We start from the raw sequence: 18,402 nt of genomic DNA, 5'->3' as shown, positions 1-18,402 counted from the left end.
ATCAATGTTGAACCGCCTCATTTACATGTTAATTCCATGTATTTAAGCCTTTCGTTTAGTGGTCAGTCGCGTATATTCTGCCAGCTTCGAGCCGTCTGAAACCTGCCGCTAATGATTGCATTTCTTTTCTCCTGCTCGCCGGCGTTATATAAAGCACCATGAAAGGTTGTTTTCAGAAAGATATTATTGGAAGCACAGGTTACACGTGTGGTTCGACAGCGAATATGCTTAGGTCATTACGTTTTAGTTATAGCCAATTCAGACCTTTTTTATGCTAAACGTTCAGTATAGCTAATATATCATTTTACTTTTAAAGGTAAATATTAAGCAGTTTAATAAAAACTAAACTGAGTGTATAAAATGTTGGATCACGAGAAGGAATCAAACTTAACAGTGGAAGGTGCTGCTTCGCCAAATACAAGTTTTTCAAATTCGAAAAAGTCTGTCAAATCGTTTCGTATTGCAGATCTTCTGCTTTTGGTAAGAAATCAAATATTAAACCATACTTTAACACTAACGATTCTTGACGGTGTATTCAATTTTATTATGTTTTCTTGTTACATTTAGTATAGTAAACAAGAAATATTTACGGAGTTATATAACCTTAGCCGCGCAGATATAAAAGCGTTGTTATTTCTTTCGTAACTTACAATACTTATATATTAATTTGTAACCAAAACAAACAATTTTTATATTATACCTTTGTTTATTTTTAGAGCCCAAAATCAAGGACTTCTAGTTCACAAAGTATCAATGAGACAGATTCAGGGAGTCCTAACAGTCGTGGAAAGATTCCAACTTCAAGTTCGATCGGAAATCTTTCCACCTGTATTTTTGGTTCTGATACGACGCAAAACTCGTCGCTAGGTTGTGTTTCCAGCTCCAGCGACCGTTCTTTTTTCGCCAGTGAACGACGTAATTCGGAAAATGAAGCATTGAATCGGCAATGCTTTCAACAAAAAGTAAACCAAAACCAAAATGGCGGCGCCTATGATGCTCAAGCTCTAAACCAGTTGCCTTTGGAAACCAAAGCGCTCGCTCAGATGACATCAATAAATGGAAGAAACTTCGTTCCTCGTTCTTTAGATTTCTCCAGAAATTCTTCTGCTTCGGTAAATGATAATGAAAACAACTTCAAAAAAGTGATCAACAGGTTAACCCATGAATCCCGGGACAGCCGGCAGTGTTCTAAACCTGCGCTCCCTCATGGTCTACTGCAGCTTCCAACACATTTGTCTCAAACACCAAGCATGATGTACCAGCCGTCTTTTCTTACAAACCCCCTATTCAACGACTCGAGCAACGTTTTAAAATATCTTCAACTGCAAAATTTATTTTCAAGTTCATCCAGCAACGCCTCGGCATCCGTTTTATCATCGATATGGGCGAACCAACTTCGCAGAGGATTCCAAAGCAGCGCAATGCACAGTAGTGAAGCTGAAGGTATAATTACATTGTTTTTGATTATTTTCCTAATACTGTTTTGGGATAACTTTCAAAATTGAAATCAAAAAAATGTATGGTTGTGACTTTTATATTAGAGCTTTGGATTGACATCGGAAGCAGGTGGTTTCCAAATTTGCCACAGTTGTTAAATAATCTAGCACCTTTGTCCCAGTTATTAAAGGAACCGTTCAATCCGCCTAAAAAATCAATTTCACCTAAAAAAGCTGAAGCGACGTTTCTTTACACATGCCGCATGTCCAACACCAGCTGCATGTTTTAAATTGGCAATTCGCTATGAACATATATAACAATCGACCTAAAATACCATTCCTTTTTTACATGGCAATTCAAAATGTAAACAGGGAAATCATCAGTAGAAAGGCTGTCGAATTGGCATTGCCATAAGTAGGAACGCTTTACATGTATAGGTTCGGACTGCAGAAACCAACCCCACTTGCTTGTGTAATCGTAAATTAATTTTGTGATAATCGCTTAATTCTTTACAATCCTCGTGACAAAGTTGAGCCCGGGATTTAAATTATTGCGAATTTGTTATAACTCCGCCACTAACAATTATAATCCACACGGCATTTAACTTTTCTTCTCGATTATTAACAGCCAGCCTTTGATATTTAAACGGTTGCATAAAACGAAAAATAAAGGAAACACATTTAACAGATAATATCCAATAAAACATCATGATCGTGTTTTAAACAATTAATAACGATCTATGGGAGTCATAAGGATAAGGTTTTATAATTCTGTGAATGTTCTTTAATTGTTAGCTACCAAATGGGACGAGAAAATAGATTAGAAAAAGTGTCTCATCTTCCCCCATCTTACTATAATCATTTTCTTGTAGCATAGGCCATTTTCGTGCAGTTAGTTTCTTCCCATGGGGGTGAATATAGAAAGAGATCCATACAATGCCTTCCACCTCACTACACGCAATTAACTTATACTTCGTGAGGGCTTATGTGTCTGGTATCCAACAATGCAATTTTACGACGCAGAGCGTTAAACTTGTGTATTATACATACTTACGGACCGGGCGTCCAGGTCTAATCAGCTCAATTTTAAGCTATTCCGCTCGGCTGACTCCTGATTGCCAAGTCAATCAAAAGGCAATTTGCTGTCGCTCGGACAGTAATGGGAAAATTCAATGGACACAATATAGAGTATATGGTCATTCATCGATAACAATACTCGCCCGCTGTTCGTTGCAGCTGAAGAACATAATTAGTTATATAACAATTATAAATGCCCGAGCAGCTTGGCATAATTATTTTAATGATTTAAATTCCAAACCGAAATTGCCGTTTCATATTTATTTTTAAATATTATATTTTTACAGTTCGATTGCGAATGAATGGGCCAATGGTTCACCAAGATTCAATTGTAATGGGACAAAGCCGGAGACGCAAGGCCAGAACTGTTTTCACTGATCAACAGCTATCTGGTCTGGAACGACGATTCGAATCCCAAAAGTATTTGTCCACGCCTGAAAGGGTTGATCTTGCCAATGCACTGGAGCTTACTGAAACCCAGGTAAAATAAACCGCAAAAAATGTGCAAATACGCTCGTGACAGTGTGGTTATAGTGCCCTGCTTATGGCCTATATAGGGTGTTACAATTCGAAGGTCGACGATGTCATATACCGTTGTGGACGTGATTATCCATAAATAAGACACTTTAACTGCGTTTACTTCAAACCAATACTGCCTTTCTTATATAGGGTATCTAAATAGCCAGTTATATATTACAAAAAAAGAGAAAAAATTGCAAAAAATAATTGTCTACAAAGTTTTACACAATTGGTTACTCGTTTAAGTGGGCATGAGGTATATGTAAAACTCATCGTCCGTGTTATAACGACTGTCATTGTGTCGGCATGACAGATTTAATAAGTTTACTCAAGTTAAAGCAGGATATGTTTGACCCTTCGCGAAATTCCAAAGTAAAATTATTCGATTTGTGTTTTTGCAGGTAAAAACATGGTTCCAAAACCGGCGCATGAAATTTAAGAAACAGGTTCGCTGCGGCAAAGGTGACGATGGTACACAAGAATCGACAGACGAGGACAGTGATGTGGCCTGCAGTCGCACCTGTGCAATAACAGAAACAGAAAAATCAAATGACTTTGAAATGGCAGATATTGTGGAGCCGTCACCGTCACGCTGCAACTTATATAATCGCCCAGCATCTGGCTTGTCCATTTCAACATTATTTCAATAATATGCTTAGGTTGAAATGGGCACCGAATTTTCTCGGACGATGGGCCCTATACCCGTTGTATTTCTTCCAGTGTACAAGTGTGTTCCAATTTGTAAGATGAATATTTCTATCGTAAATCTTGTATTGCCGTCATCACTGCACCTTTACTTTATAGTTACACTTATACACGACCTAATATAAATTTTGAGTGGTGCTTTTTACAGAGGATAGCCTATTGATTGAACTATATAGAGATGTTTTAATTGAGCCCGTTCGACGCCGTTACATACCTAGTGGTTGAGCCGCGTTCGTCGTAACATAATAATACCACCGCACTCAAAGCTGCCATATATGTAAACGTGTGTGTCCTCAGACAAGATGCTTAAACGGTAACTGTTTAACTCTCAGCAAACTTGTCAAAATTGATAGCGATGAAAGAGCATTAACCACAAAGTTGCCTATATGGTAACTCACTAAACCAATGCGAAGTTTGGACTATGAAAGAAAGATCCAGTAGGTGGCATTCGATTCAATTCAGGCCTACACTTTACTTCCGTCACTATAACAAGCAGAAGTAAAGATTTATAGTAAATAAAAGACATAGCCTAATGTGCGTGGAAATCGCATTTATCCTTGACAAATACACCATTATCGGCACTTGGCAGAATAAATGAGCGCGTACTCTATTTGGAGTCGAAGTATAGATATGAAACAGCAGGGTGCCGACCTTTGACTTATACTGTCAACTTGAACAGTGAAGCCAACAGAAAATAGTTGAGGGGAAATTGAACTTTATTTGGAAAAGAGAAATGACTTATTACGTTCCACGATTTCTGAGAATGCAACGATTAGGCTCCAAGGAAATAGAAGTACAAACGCTTGATTTTTGCAGAGAACGACTGAGCAGTTTACGAACCGAATCTGAATTCTTATAGTTGTGCTAATTTGACTGTTTTTTTTAGATAATTGTACGATACGGGGCTAGTATATCAATGATGTTCTTTTTTGTGTTTATCTAAACGTCTAAAGTAAACTCTAAACGTCCTCTGGTTTATGCCCAGAGACAGGGTCCAGTGTAAATGATACTTGAACCCCAAACTTGATAAGACGTGCTTACTGATTTCACAAATTAAAACGGGTAATACCCTTGTTAAAGAAAGTTCAAATTTGTTTTGCGATTCTTTCTTTATTGATAGTTGTTTGTTGCGAAGACTCGTCGCTGTTACGTATTAGAAAACGTTGTTTAGTTTTTGACGGTCGGATGTTTTGCGATTTTGTTAGTTTTGCCACTACACGTCTGTAGCAAACCGCACCCTACTTTAAAAACGAGATGACAAATGTCAAGTCAGCTGGAGAATTACATGAGTAATCTGTAGGTGTTAGGGGTTATATAACCTAACTTTTCAACTAACTAAAGGTATTTTATAATTTTTGAAGTCATTTATGCTCATAAAATAAATTGTCATATAGAATTTATATAAATATATATGTGTAATGTCTATAATATGCTACATGTGCTAACAAATCCAAACTATACTGTTAATGTAATACTTTTTCACTTTGTTTAGGTAAAAGCATGTAGAAATATGTGATAGCCTACATAGTAATACCCTGTTACTCAGTGCTCCTTTATCTCATGTGTGTTTCCTGGATCTTATTAATCTGTTGTTCAAGAGCAAACTTCATTTAACTAAGCAATGGGTGGGGAGAGAGACCCAGTTGATGTGCTAAAAATAACTCACATTCTACACAACACATTTAAGCATAAACAGTTCAAAAGTCAAGTGCAGAAAGAAGCAATTTTGAAGATATGCCAGCGAAAAAAGGATGTGTTTGTTTCCATGCCAACAGGTGCTGGAAAGTCACTCTGTTACCAACTGCCTGCAGTTTTCTTTGGAGGAGTAAGCTTAGTTATTTCGCCTTTAATTGCTCTTATGTGTGACCAGTTGAACCATCTCAAGAGGTTTAACATTGTTGCTAGAACTCTGAACTCAAAACAAACTGTATCTGAACGTAATGAAGTCTTGGCTGACTTGTTTAGCCCGGATTCAAGTTGTAGACTTCTGTACATTACTCCTGAACAAACAGCTACAGCAGCATTTATGGAACTAGTTATGAAGCTGCATGCAAGAAGTAAAATATCTATGTTGATTATAGATGAAGCCCATTGTGTCTCGCAATGGGGCCATGATTTTCGGCCAGATTATATGAAACTTGGGTCTCTTCGACAAAAGCTGGTTAATGTTCAGTGCATAGCTCTTACAGCTACCGCTACAGCTGAAGTTCAAAAAGATATCTTCAACTTACTGCACCTACCTACTTCAACGGCTATTTTTAAAACTGGGGTGTTTAGGCCTAATTTGTATTATGATGTTAAGGTTAAGGAATTAGTTGGTGACTGCTACCTGGACCTGCAAAAGTTCTGCCAAAAGGCTTTAAAAATCTCTATTGCAAAATCAAAGCCAGAAGGGGCAGGTATTGTTTACTGCCACAAACGAGAAGACTGCATGATAATTTCTGCTGAATTGCTAAAACGTGGTTTGCTTGCAAAACCCTATCATGCTGGATTATCTAACAAAGAAAGAGAGTCTGTTCAGAATGATTGGACTTCGGGTAAAGTGCCAATAATTGTTGCAACCGTTAGTTTTGGTATGGGGGTGGATAAGTCTAATGTTAGATTTGTGGCGCACTGGACTATTCCAAAATCAATGGCAGGATATTACCAGGAATCTGGAAGGGCTGGAAGAGATGGAGAGCAGTCGTTGTGCAGGTTGTATTACTCTAGAACCGACCGAAATAATATAAATTTTTTGATTAGAAAAGATTTTGACAGAAAAAGGGCAAAGTCAAAATCGGAAACTCAATTTAAGAAGCATGTGCAAGCCATTACTGAAAACTTTTCTAGTCTGGTGAATTATTGTGAGGGGAGTAAGTGTCGTCATGCTGCAATCGCTGCGTTTTTTAATGACGCTATGCCGGATTGTAACGATCAGTGTGATTCTTGTAAGAATCCAAAGCAAGTTGAAACTCAAACACGTAACATCCATACTTTGGGTGGGTATGGTATTGGATCCACAAAAAAAAGACCAGAACGTGATACATCCCACTTGTGCTTAGATGGAACATCAGCAAGTTATGACCCCAGCCTTTATGCTGGTGGTAAAAAGGGATATGGCATTGAAAGAACGGTAGATGATGATACGGGTGCCCCTGACTCACAAGATAGAATTGCTGACAGTTCAGAGTGGCAGAAATTTTTTAAGAAGCAGTTTTCGTTTCGTAACGCATCTTCTTCTGGACACTCAAGAAAGGAGACATGCACCTCGCCACCTCCAGAAGATTGTCCTCTTATTGATCCTGATGCAACCCGCATCGCTAAATGTGACTGGAAGGTGAGATTAAGTTGCTGGGAAAGTTTAAACAGCTCTTTGTTGGATAATTACCGGACATTTTATCAAAAAGATACCGCTTCTGCTGTTTGGAAAGCAAGAGTAAATGCTGCTGATATTGAGCATAGTGTGTTTAAAGTAGCAACAACTGCGATTGGTTACAGAGCGTGCATTGTTAAACATGTCAAAGAAATAAAGAAAAACACATCTGAAAAGTTGTTACACTCCGCTAACCCATCTTTAACTAAGTCCAAAGTAAAAGAGGAAAATGAAACTCCAATACAGGATAATCGTAATGAAAATGATGCTTCTGCTGATTACATGCAGTCAGCAAGTTATAAACCAAAACGCCGTTGCCATGGCTTAAGTACAAACAGTGGCTGCATGAACTACCGCTCATTTGACACGCAAAGTGCTTTTGTGTCAGCTTCAAGCTTGTTGAGTGATACATCTGTTGAGAAATTGCCTGCTACCAGCAAAGAGAAAAGCATCATGTTCAATGATGATATACGGTCTATTAGCATTGAACGGTATATAAACATCAAAGAAGACACCACCCCACCACAGTGGCCATTCAAGTCAGCTGAAGAGAAGATCAGTGAAGCAAACAAAAATAAAAGCACAGATGTGAAAAAAACTATAAATGTGAAGAATGAAGTACTAGAAATAAAACAAAAAGGTGTTGGTTTTAAAGACCCTAAACCAAGTTCTAGTGACCAGCCAGAAGCTAAAGTAAAACCTGAATACAAAAATACCTGTATAAATGTGAAGAAAAATGAAGTACTAGAAATAAAACAAAAAGGTGTTGGTTTTGAAGACCCTAAACCAAGTTCTAGTAACCAGCCAGAAGCTAAAGTAAAACCTGAATACAAAAATAAAGGTATAAATGTGAAGAAAAATGAAGTATTGGAAGCAAAATGTCGAAAGGTTGGTTTTAAAGCCATTGAGCCAAGTTCGAGAGACCAGCCAGCTGCTCAAATTGAACCTGAAATTATGGATAAGGGTGCTGAAATACCTGATGAGTCTGATGTTCAGAAAAGCTGCAAAACTATAGTCTCGTGGCTTCAAAAAATTAAAAAGCAAAGTTTCGCTAAGAATTCGGCAAAAGTCAAAGAAGTGATCGTAATATCGGACTCTGAGAATGAAGAAAATGATACCGAACCACCATTAAAAGCTCTTATTAAATGTGACAGTCCTGACAGCACAACACCAGTTGAATGTTCAACTTCAACAAAGCATCCAGCTGTTAAAACTTCAATTTTAATGAAGCAACCCTTGCCAATGGTGGAACTAAAAGAACAGAAAATGGCACCAGATACGACACATGAAGAAAATAAGACAGTGAGTAGTAACACGCAACATAAACCTCTCAGTTCAAGGGATTGTAAAGAGGATGCGGCACTGGTTGTTAAGCTACTGTCTGGGCCGTTTAAAATGGGTCAAATCTCGACAAAACCGCTGTTTAAATCATTAGCTCGTAAGCTGACTCATCTAATACAAGAAGATATTCGAATTACTTCTGAAAAAGGTGTGCGGAAAGCTGTGAAACTTGTGATTAACAAATATTTCCGAAACAAGCATTGTACTTGCCTAGATGACGTTAATAGACTTGATTTTGCTTACACGGATGCAATGCAATTTTTTGTGCCTTAGTTCTAAAGCCATCCATGTCTTCAGTTTTCTCGTACTATAATTGTTATTTCTGTCATTATTCATTCTGTAACTAATTCAGTTTTAAAAACTTAAGTTCACTACACAAATAAACGGCAAAATATTTTCTTTGCATAGCAAGTGTTTTGTCAGAAATTCTTACTTACACCACTGTGGATATATATGTGGACTTGAAAATTGGCATGTGCTGTTTAAGTATACTTTGTTGCCTGCCAAAATTTATCTCAATATTTTGTGAGTGCTGTGTAACTTGCCCAGGGAGATTTTCGTTTAACTCATATTTTTTCACTCTGTGTTTTGCTAATTTTTGATATACAATTTCTGATTTTGTCTGCAATGTTATTTAAGTGCTTCAGTTTTTCGTTCTCTGTTTATAATACCATTGCGGTGGTGATAATGCAAGTGTTGGCATAGTTACCAAGGTTTAGGGTTTCGACTTCATATGTAGTTGTATAAAAATGCTACAAAGACTTTCCAAGTCAGCTCACCGGGTCCAAGCGGATGGGGCAGAGTCAAGCAGGAATAGCTCAAGAAATGGTAAGAAAAATTCTTTGAATTTACTACTGTTCTTGGTACTCCAACTGTAAAGTTAACACGGCTTTTCATTCAGAATAGCTTTTACTGCTCTCTCCAGCTTAAACATTGTAAAAGTATACAAAAAAGCGGTAAAAAAAAATTTTTTTCAGAAAAATATGTTCCTGTTAAAATTTTTAATAAAAAATGTTTTCTACATTACAATTTTTTAAGGTACTACGAACCACTATGAAAATGGTGTTCTTGCACCTCAGTCTCCAGTGGTAGCAAAAGTCGACCACCACAGTATTGAGTTGTCATGGGAACAGCCAAGCGATGGTGCCAGTTTAAAAGGAGATAAGAGGTTTGAAAATCTTATGTAAATTTGCCTAGGCAGTATTTATATACACCAAAGCATTAGGCAATGGCTGTTATTTGGCAACTTGATGTTCCTGTTTGTTTTGCTGTTCAATGTAACTGTTTGTGAGTGACTTTGTTTGGAGAAAATTGAGGTTTATACATGTACGTTTGTGCTGCCATGTGTTATATTTGTTTTAGGTTGAAGTATGAACTTCAGGAGGAGGACCGTCGCACTCATGAATATTCGACTGTGTATATGTAAGTGCTACTGTTTGTATTTTTATAACCACCAATAGGAACAAAGAATGTGTTATGTCAAAGATCAAACGAAAATTTATGGAAATTTAAAACCCACTATGTTTTTTCCATACCAGATAAGCCGTTATGCCTTGTAGCAGAAGTAAAAGGAATATCTTTTGCATTTTGCTTTACAGCGGTTATGGTGAAAATTACAAAATAGAGGGTCTTGACCCACTACATGCGTATAACTACCGCTTGAAAGTAAGCACAAGTGATGGAGACGTGAGCTTCAGTCCCAATCTTCATGTATACACAACCAGTGAGTGTTTCTTAAGCTTCTGTGGGTGGAGCATCGATTTCCCTAATTTGTTCTGCTTGTAGTTTATGAATAATTAATGTAGTGCAAGATACTATGATATGATGTGTTGAAATTTACTCTCTGTTTACTTCCTTAACATGGCTCCTTTGATTTGGTGTGAATTAGCAGCAAGATTTTAACATTCAATAACAATATTTGTAAACTTTTATCAAATGAAGTGGATGACCATGCTGTTGTTGGTACAGCTTGTACAAAGTCGGTATTTTGACAAAACTGGTTTAGATAATTTGTTATATCTATTAATAATCATACAAAAAATCAAGTTAAAATATATCCAAGTAAAACTGCTTTTGTTTTTGGGGATGACAGAAATCTAAAGGCAGTTTTGTAGTGAAATTGACTGTTCAAAATATAATTTGTAACTTTTTCCTTATCAGATGAGCCTTACACAAGTGATCAACTACACAGAGCAACGATTAAAGGCGACATTGAAATGGTTACAAAGATAATGGAATCCAGGTTGTTTAAGCGCACACTAAATCCATCATCAAACAGTAACCATTCATCCTTATTGTCGTTTTAACTTGCTTTATTGACACAGGGAAGTGAATGTAGATGTACACGACAAATTTGGCTTCACTCCTTTGATGAACGCTTGTCAGAAAGGTTATCTCAAGTACGTATGCTTGTGAATGGCATTTACTCATGTTCCCAATTCCAAAATCATATTTTTGCAGTACTTTTTTCAACATTTCCACCTTCCCATACTAAATCTAAAATGAATTACCTGACTACAGTGTTGACCACTGCTTTTTGTAGAAAATATGAAAGGAAACACTGATGTTAGTTGACATAGTAAACTGAATGGGCCGGCTATACAGCAAGCATAATAGTAAGCTCAATTTAATGATGTTTATACTTCTTTTGTGCTTCAGCATAGTGGAGTATCTGATTGAATCACGCGCAGATGTCAACGCTACTAATTCAAGTGGAAAAAACAGGTACAACGCCATCTGTACATATTACTATATATTATATAAGCATTCACAAAATAGCACCTGGCGTAAAGCTGCGAAATTTATGTTTAGAGTAATTGCTTAAGCATGTTTAGTATATTGATTTTGTTATATCGATGGTAGTTATAAACACCTGCCTTTATGTAAATCTGGAGATTATATAATTTGAAAGATTACAACTGGGCAGGTGTTTTGCTTAATTGGTAGATTTTAATATAGACTGTTGTTATTGCAACAGTTGGTGTAAAGAGACATTCTCTTCTCCCTGAACAAAAACACCAAGTCCTTTTCTCAGATCTACGTCATCTGCCCATGTATTGAAGTGACTCCCATGTAACTAATTCCACGAAATATGTAACAAAAAAAATAAAGTTTAACAAAAGTTTGCCAAATATGGCATTATCAGTCTCTTATTTGAAGAAAAATCGAAAAAATTATTTTTGTTTCACATTTTTTTTAAATTTTTTTTTTTTTAGTTTGATGATGGCTTGTTATTCCGGGCATGGTCCAGTGGTTCAACGACTTAAAGAAGCTGGAGCTAACTGGAATTCAGCTGACAGGGGTGGTAGCTCGCCACTTCACTGGGCAATAGATGGGCAGAACTGTGCATTGATACAATGGATATTAGATGATGGTGCCAAGGTACTTTTTATTTGGAATATAAAAATTAGGTATAGTAAAAGAATGACTTTTTTCCTTTTTTCTCGCATGGTGAAGCAAAGAGAGTTGTTATAACATGATTGCCCAATTTTTTATGCGCACTTAAGATTCAGTATATTTACCTTAGTGGAAGAATTTTTTCTTCCTATCTCTATGGCTGACAATTTTGAAACCTATTAGTGCCCCCTGAGTTGGAGCAATGACAGTTAGGTTTCTCAATAAAAAACCCACACATCCACAATGGTAGCAGCAATAATTGTCCTGGATCAGTTTCCAATTCTCATAACTGCATACTTCTTCAGCCATTCAGAGAGCGAGTTTCATAAATAATGTGAATTTTTAGGTATATATGTTATTTGAGATAATGGGCCAAATCTAGTTTTTATCTCAGATTCCATGATGTGTCATACTGCAGTACCTCACCCATGTAGAATAATATACCTATTAATTCATTAAACTTTACACCAGGTTGATTTAAAAGCTGCTTCATCGGGATGGACACCCCTAATAAGATGTGCTGCTATCACAGGAAATGCTGAAGTGGCTGCTGTTCTTCTATCTGCAGGAGCTAATGTCAATGCTGTAGACCAGTATGTTGTCTCATAAAAACCTCTATTAAAATATAAAATGTTGCATGTTTGGTGTTTACAAGTCTCAATTAAAAGTGTATTCCATTCTGAATTTGTCGATTCCAAGCTTTTCAAAATCCGTCACATGTTTTCGGAGATATTTATGTTTTAAACTTTTCAACGGGTAACACTGCTGTAAAATTAAGCTTGAATCTTTTCTTTTTCTTTATAGTGATGGAAAAACAGCCCTCATGATTGCATCTCTGAATGGACATCTTAAATTAGTGGAACTTCTCTTGGAAAGTGGGGCAGACACCAAAATAAGAAGTGGAGTATGTATGTAATCTCTCTACCAAAAACTTGTCTATTTTAACTTTATTTACACAGCATGGAAAAACTGCTCTCGAGATGGCGATGTCTTTCGACCGCAGGGTAAGATGATGATGTTCAATTTTTTTTGTACTTAGTTTCTGTATTAAAAATGCATTTCTTTTCTTTGTCTGGTGCGATGGCATAATGGTTAGGGCGACACTGCTACCGTTGCATTGTTATGTCTTTGTGTAAGGCACTTTAGTTATTTCTCCATCCCAGTGGTCACTAATGGTTTGTCCAAATTGTTAGCCATATAGAAAAACATTAACCCACTTTGTGACAAATGTAATAAGTTACAAGCAGGCGCAAAGTGATTAAAAAGTGTAATAACATTTGCCTTGCAATAAAAAGATGAATAAATGTGTCATTTATTCATTTCTATTGACAGCCAATTGTCAAGCTGTTTGAGGAGATGCAGAGAAGCCATACAAATGTTACTACAACCAAGTAATGCCCCGGACCTCACCTCAGTTTTAATTAGTTCATTTGTTACAGCACTTTGTTGTTTTATCTGTTGTCACGTAGCCGACTGTGAAGTTTCCGCTCACATTTTTATATCTTCATTTACGGATCAAAAGCTTTTCTACTAGCTTGTGCAATGCTTTTATAAAGACAATTTTCCAGATGCTTTACATTGTTAATTACCCAACTGCTTATTGCTGGTTATAAGGGCAAAAAAGGCAATTTGTAATATAACAACATTCCGTTACCTTCTTAAAAGTCTGCAGTTTTTCTTTAAATGAAACATAGATAGGTTTGTATTCGTAATTGGTGTGTACACATTTTTATTTTTGTAACTTGTTAAAATACATTAGAGCACTGATGTAAAATGATGATTGTGTTAGAATGAAGTGCAAATTCTTTAGAATCACTTTGAAATCCACATGTCGTGTCTACTGTTTTTGTAAAGTTGAGATAACTGATTATGAGAGTTATCATGTAATCAGTGTTAGTAGTCTGCAGCATGTATGTACAGCCATAGTTAACACAGTATGCTGCAGTTGTATATACCAGACAGTACAAATTACCCTGTTGATTATTAAAAGGTGTATCTAGGTTTTCATAAATAAATCTGGATATAAAGTTTACAAAATACTTAGGTAAAGATTAGCACAGTTGAATTGATCAGTAAAAAAAATCACAATTCTGATTTGTGCTTGTGGGGAGAAACAATTTCCTGATACTCCATTCGCCTTTCCACTTTATATTTTAGGAGTTCAGCATATTGGAAAAGCAGTTTCTTCCAATAACACGAGATGTCATCCATTTTAAGATGTTTGGTAATGAATCTCTTTCCCCTGTTTAATCAAAATGCAGTATTCCAATTATTAAGTAAAGTTAAAGCATACTGTTTAATGTTCATCCTTTATTACAAAATACAAACCTGTTTTGATGTACATACAATAAACAATCTGCTTGGAATTTGGAACATATACAACTCTTTATAATAAAACAAAAATCTGATCTAAACAGCTTTTACAAAATACAAACCTGATCTAAATGATAAGAAGGGCATATACACTCAATATCCTGAACTAAACTCACTAAACTAATAGGTTTCTTTTTGTAAACACACAGCATCTAAAACCAGATTTACCTATTTGCAATCTTTTTCACAACTTCATCATTTTCCTTTGCAAAATTAATCAGGTCTTTCACCTCATTCAAACTTGGTGAAACAGGTATATAGTGGACCCAAGGCTTCAGTGCTGGGTAAAAGAACTCCAACCAATCTTCACCAACGTGGAATACAAGTGAGCCGCATAGGAACAGATGTTTCAGTCTGAAACTTGCAGCAACCCCTCGGAAATTGAACAAGTATCTGATTGATGGATAAATTACTGTTACTGTTATCCTCACATGGTGAGGACAGGATTCTGTTTCATAAGCCCTGTGCCTACTTAATAGTTACCGAATATAACTTGCCTACGTTTAGTAAAACTAAGTAAAAATTGCTATTTAAAACCCAAAAGCAGTTATTTTGCAGAAGCGCTTTAAGGTGGCTGTACACAGTATCCGGCATGCAAATTTGCCTGCAAAGTCGTATGCAAACCCATTACCGAGTTCCGCATGCGGCAGCCAAATCCGGACAAAACGGTAGAATTCCAGATACTGTGTACAGCCACCTTTATACTGTATGTAAAGCTATTTTACAACAATATTAATCACTTAAATGCACAACAGTCGTACTTATATTGACAGTGATCAAGTAGATGTACAATTTCGGCAGGTTCTGCTCCTAGCGTGTCCTAAAGAAGAGAACGACTGAAATGAATGTAAAGGGGCGTGTTGTAGTAATAAAATATACAATGACATGTTAGTATGTTTCATTAGGCATAAGGTATTGTGTATATTTAAATGTGCTTGTTTTTTTTAAAAGTTGTTTTAACCTTTTTAGATTTCCAGGCTTGGTTCTTTGTGTATTGAGCATCAACAAGATCTGGATTTTCACGAGATAATAAAACTAACGGATCTCTTTCACTACTTGTTCGTGAACCACGAAAAAATCCAATATTTTGTTTCTTTTCCCATGGAAATTCATTGTCTTTTCTAAAATTCAGATAATTTTGTAAAATACTTTTAAAAACCTAATGAAAATGCATACATACTTCTTAAGGTCCTTTCTCATAAGGTCCCAACGGCCAAGGCCATTCCTATATATTGGCCACACTGCTGGACCACCTGCCCAAAATGTCCAAGCTGGATACATAATATCCTGATGTTCCTTAGCCTAATAGTAAAAATAATGGTTAATTTTAGTTTTAGATAACAGGAACCCTTTGTTCTATTTTTACTAGGGTGTAGTACAGTTGTTAGCGCGCCTGCTTCTAACCCAGAGGTTTTGGGTTCAAAGCTCATCAATGGTACTATTGTGGATTAGTAGGCAGGTGTGTTCCTTGGGCAAGACACTCAATTGTTGCTCTAACCCAGTGATCATGAATTAGCTACCCAAATTGTCACTCATATATTAAAAAATAATAAAAATCATAAAATGTAATTACCCACAAATTGAATAGTTGTTAAGACTGGTAACAAGGCACAATGTGTGTGAAACAGAATACGCATGTTATAAAGACTGTTACTGCCCCGCAATGCGAGGATAAATCAGTTGTACTTCTACATTTAACTGAGTTAAATTAGATTTGGAATATTTTTCCGACCTGTTGTATAAAGACAACACATACACTGAGATTGCAATCAATGTTAATCACAAAATATTTCCACCATACACACAACCATATAATGTAAATGTATCAAAATATACAAGTCTTTGCCCCTACCTACCACTTTGCTGAAGGATAATATGGGCATAGGATATGGTGAATGCTTCATAACTTGTGGCCAATCATGAACATTTATCCCAAGTTCCATGTCAGGCAGATCGTTTATGATTTCCAATATAAAATGTTCGATACCAGAGCACCTTTAAAAGTAGACACAATTTATTTTAATGTTTTACTTAAAATATATGACGCTTAAACTAAATAGTTTATTCTGTTATTTCTGCGACCAGGCATACTGCAAAATAGTTTTTTGTTTATTAGACTCATCTGGTATATATATATATATATATAGCCTATAAACTAATTGATTTTTTATAGTAGGGTAGGAGAAAATGTTATTTTTGTAATTTACTTCATCCTCGCGTGGCCTGAAACAACAGTTGTTAAACACAGGTGTTCTGTTTTATACACCTCGTGCCAGCTTACGAGTTACCAAGTATGTTACTTTGTGGGTGATTATTTTAGAAGAGCTTTTTTTCTATTTTTTAAATTGTTTTATGTGTTGCTGATAATTTGGGTTAAAATTATTTAAACTTGGCGCAACAACTCTAAAAGAATGTTGTTAGTTAATTGTTATAAACACAATCATGAATTATTGAATTATAGGATTTAGTTGATAATGGTATTCTCCTATCGTACCCCACAGTACTATATATATACCATATAGAATAATACCTTGAAGGAAACATGCATTTATCTTGTCTGTATAACTTATGGTCAATAATTTGGTAATGAACCGATCTTTCAAGCCCACGTTTCATATCTTCGTTGGTGATTCCACCTCTCTCTCTCCATAATTTTAAATCAGAGGTTATAACATCTGAGTGACAAGTACAATTGCCACCACATGAAGTGTAATTGGCAGCAGCTTCAGATATTGCATCCAAATACACTTGCCAATTAGGTTCTGAAAGTTGGCATGAATTAGCTTACTTGGTCAACATTATTGTTAAACATTAACTGGTATGTAAATCTTACTACTAGTGTTTAAATTACATATGTTTGTATTTAAACTTAAACATTAAAAATACCTGCATTTTAATATGTTTTTAAAATAAATATGCTATTTTTTTAAATTTCAAATACATGTATTTGTTGTTAAATTTAAAATACCTTCACTAATATTCAAATTTAAAATATAAATATACTTTAATACTTATATTTGTTGTTAAGTTTAAAATACATCCACTAATATTTAAATTAAAACACATGTATTTGTTGTTACATGTAAAATACACTACTTTTATTTAAATTTTAAATGGATACCTTTTGCACTGGCTCTGCTAAGATTGGCCCATATCACAGAAACGAATAATACAGTGTGCAAGGCAGATATTTTATAATGTTTTGAATGGAGGTGTAGCATGACAACAGTGGGTAACCTATAATTTTAGGAAGGAGATTGTTTAAGATTTGTAAACAATATTTTGATATGATCAGTCCGATACTATGTCAGAATTTTAAATGAGAAAAAACTGCATTAAAAACATACAAGCAAGTTGTTGTTAATTATGTTGTTAATAAGGCAAAAAAGCAGTTGAGTGCTGGTAATAAATACTACACCAAATTGCAGTAAATTTTATAAAATAAATATCTAAAACCAGTATTGTTGCATATACAGGATTTAGATTGTCAATTAACGAAGTATCAAGTGTTTTCTTCACGTTCATGCGCACGGCCTGTTTGACTTAAATGTTTTATTGGATCTACCCAGTTCCAACCTCTTGGTCGTTCACCAGTTACTCCTACACGATCTGCCATTTTCCTCTTTTGAGCTTTTGAAAGTTGCTCTTTTTTCTCTTTTACTTTAGCAACTGGAGCCTCTGTTTTTTCAGTATCAGTCACAATTTTAGGTGATACAACTTGTAATGGCTGCTCAGCCATTAACTGTTCGTGGTTTTCTTTAGCCCAATCTATGATTGTAAACACCATAGCGTCTCCCAACATAATTTCACATTGTTCTTTAAGTTGGTCCACAATGCTTACTTTTACATTAGTGAGAACATGATTGTTATAAAATGCATTCAAGTTTATTTCAGGAGCCTTTTCAGGATATTCTGGTGTCCATATAATCTCAAATAGAAACGATTTAGGGTGACCGTCTTCACCAATTTTGTATTGGAAACATGTCTCTGAAATTTGCTTAAAAGCAGTGTCATCTTCAAATATAGAAGCAAGTACTTCTCTCTCTTCTTCTTGCTGTTCATTAACAGCCATTACATTCAGTAATTTACTTTTAAAATAGCATTGATAAACAAAAATAACTTTTCAATTTAACAAATTTACTTAATTATCATATACACCTAAACGTAGTGAGTAAACTTTAATTTATTTACATATTATATTCC

General features: G+C 35.6%; 5 protein-coding genes across 6 annotated transcripts in view; 3 read left to right on the top strand and 2 right to left on the bottom strand.

Annotated features, from left to right (window-relative positions):
* Positions 1–9,135, top strand: part of LOC149732348 (ATP-dependent DNA helicase Q5-like) — a 96,392-nt gene extending 87,257 nt beyond the window's left edge. The window contains exon 2 of the mRNA XM_089883704.1: positions 5,230–9,135. Within this exon, the coding sequence (XP_089739830.1) occupies positions 5,359–8,703 (3,345 nt within the window). The 5' untranslated portion in view covers positions 5,230–5,358 and the 3' untranslated portion in view covers positions 8,704–9,135. The remainder of the gene's footprint in view (positions 1–5,229) is intronic.
* LOC149732349 (uncharacterized) lies at positions 287–3,863 on the top strand. The gene is made up of 4 exons (XM_089883740.1): positions 287–480; positions 717–1,443; positions 2,801–2,994; positions 3,434–3,863. The coding sequence occupies exons 1-4, from the start codon at positions 361–363 to the stop codon at positions 3,680–3,682; spliced, it is 1,290 nt and encodes a 429-aa protein (XP_089739866.1). The 5' UTR covers positions 287–360; the 3' UTR covers positions 3,683–3,863.
* Positions 9,113–13,600, top strand: LOC149732347 (fibronectin type 3 and ankyrin repeat domains 1 protein-like). Of its 2 annotated transcripts, none has more exons than XM_089883750.1 (12): positions 9,113–9,258; positions 9,469–9,598; positions 9,793–9,852; positions 10,029–10,153; positions 10,591–10,672; positions 10,755–10,829; positions 11,089–11,154; positions 11,646–11,811; positions 12,298–12,419; positions 12,631–12,730; positions 12,786–12,830; positions 13,159–13,600. In XM_089883750.1, the coding sequence occupies exons 1-12, from the start codon at positions 9,180–9,182 to the stop codon at positions 13,219–13,221; spliced, it is 1,113 nt and encodes a 370-aa protein (XP_089739876.1). In that variant the 5' UTR covers positions 9,113–9,179; the 3' UTR covers positions 13,222–13,600. The 2 variants fall into 2 exon arrangements, with proteins under 2 accessions (XP_089739876.1, XP_089739877.1); XM_089883751.1 differs by having other exon boundaries at positions 12,631–12,734.
* LOC149732346 (protein O-glucosyltransferase 1-like) lies at positions 13,539–17,452 on the bottom strand. The gene is made up of 8 exons (XM_089883744.1): positions 17,321–17,452; positions 16,730–16,961; positions 16,056–16,194; positions 15,380–15,501; positions 15,161–15,320; positions 14,961–15,019; positions 14,368–14,592; positions 13,539–14,068 (listed from the first exon to the last, which is right to left on the bottom strand). The coding sequence occupies exons 1-8, from the start codon at positions 17,418–17,420 to the stop codon at positions 13,909–13,911; spliced, it is 1,197 nt and encodes a 398-aa protein (XP_089739870.1). The 5' UTR covers positions 17,421–17,452; the 3' UTR covers positions 13,539–13,908.
* On the bottom strand, positions 17,437–18,392 carry LOC149732345 (RWD domain-containing protein 4-like). Its single transcript, XM_089883760.1, has one exon. The coding sequence runs from the start codon at positions 18,269–18,271 to the stop codon at positions 17,702–17,704; it is 570 nt and encodes a 189-aa protein (XP_089739886.1). The 5' UTR covers positions 18,272–18,392; the 3' UTR covers positions 17,437–17,701.
* Between the last annotated feature and the right edge of the window lie 10 nt (positions 18,393–18,402).

The sequence above is a fragment of the Ciona robusta genome, chromosome 8, assembly GCF_009617815.1.
Source record: "Ciona robusta chromosome 8, ASM961781v2".
In the NCBI taxonomy this organism is placed as follows: domain Eukaryota; kingdom Metazoa; phylum Chordata; class Ascidiacea; order Phlebobranchia; family Cionidae; genus Ciona; species Ciona robusta.
The sequence above is the reverse complement of the archived record's forward strand: the minus strand, read 5'-3'. Positions and strand labels throughout refer to the sequence as shown.

What these genes read in the sequence shown, in the direction of transcription:
- LOC149732345 (XM_089883760.1), bottom strand. Translation starts at nt 18,271, where the DNA reads ATGGCTGTTAATGAACAGCAAGAAGAAGAGAGAGAAGTACTTGCTTCT.
- LOC149732347 (XM_089883750.1), top strand. Translation starts at nt 9,180, where the DNA reads ATGCTACAAAGACTTTCCAAGTCAGCTCACCGGGTCCAAGCGGATGGG. An exon ending in ACAAAGATAATGGAATCCAG is followed by an intron (nt 10,673 to 10,754) that starts GTTGTTTAAGCG and finishes TTATTGACACAG; the next exon opens with GGAAGTGAATGTAGATGTAC. An exon ending in TGTCAGAAAGGTTATCTCAA is followed by an intron (nt 10,830 to 11,088) that starts GTACGTATGCTT and finishes TTTGTGCTTCAG; the next exon opens with CATAGTGGAGTATCTGATTG.
- LOC149732349 (XM_089883740.1), top strand. Translation starts at nt 361, where the DNA reads ATGTTGGATCACGAGAAGGAATCAAACTTAACAGTGGAAGGTGCTGCT. An exon ending in TTGCAGATCTTCTGCTTTTG is followed by an intron (nt 481 to 716) that starts GTAAGAAATCAA and finishes GTTTATTTTTAG; the next exon opens with AGCCCAAAATCAAGGACTTC. An exon ending in GCACAGTAGTGAAGCTGAAG is followed by an intron (nt 1,444 to 2,800) that starts GTATAATTACAT and finishes ATATTTTTACAG; the next exon opens with TTCGATTGCGAATGAATGGG.
- LOC149732346 (XM_089883744.1), bottom strand. Translation starts at nt 17,420, where the DNA reads ATGCTACACCTCCATTCAAAACATTATAAAATATCTGCCTTGCACACT. An exon ending in TATTATCCTTCAGCAAAGTG is followed by an intron (nt 15,502 to 16,055) that starts GTAGGTAGGGGC and finishes TTTTACTATTAG; the next exon opens with GCTAAGGAACATCAGGATAT. An exon ending in GTGAAAAAGATTGCAAATAG is followed by an intron (nt 14,069 to 14,367) that starts GTAAATCTGGTT and finishes TTGATTAAACAG; the next exon opens with GGGAAAGAGATTCATTACCA.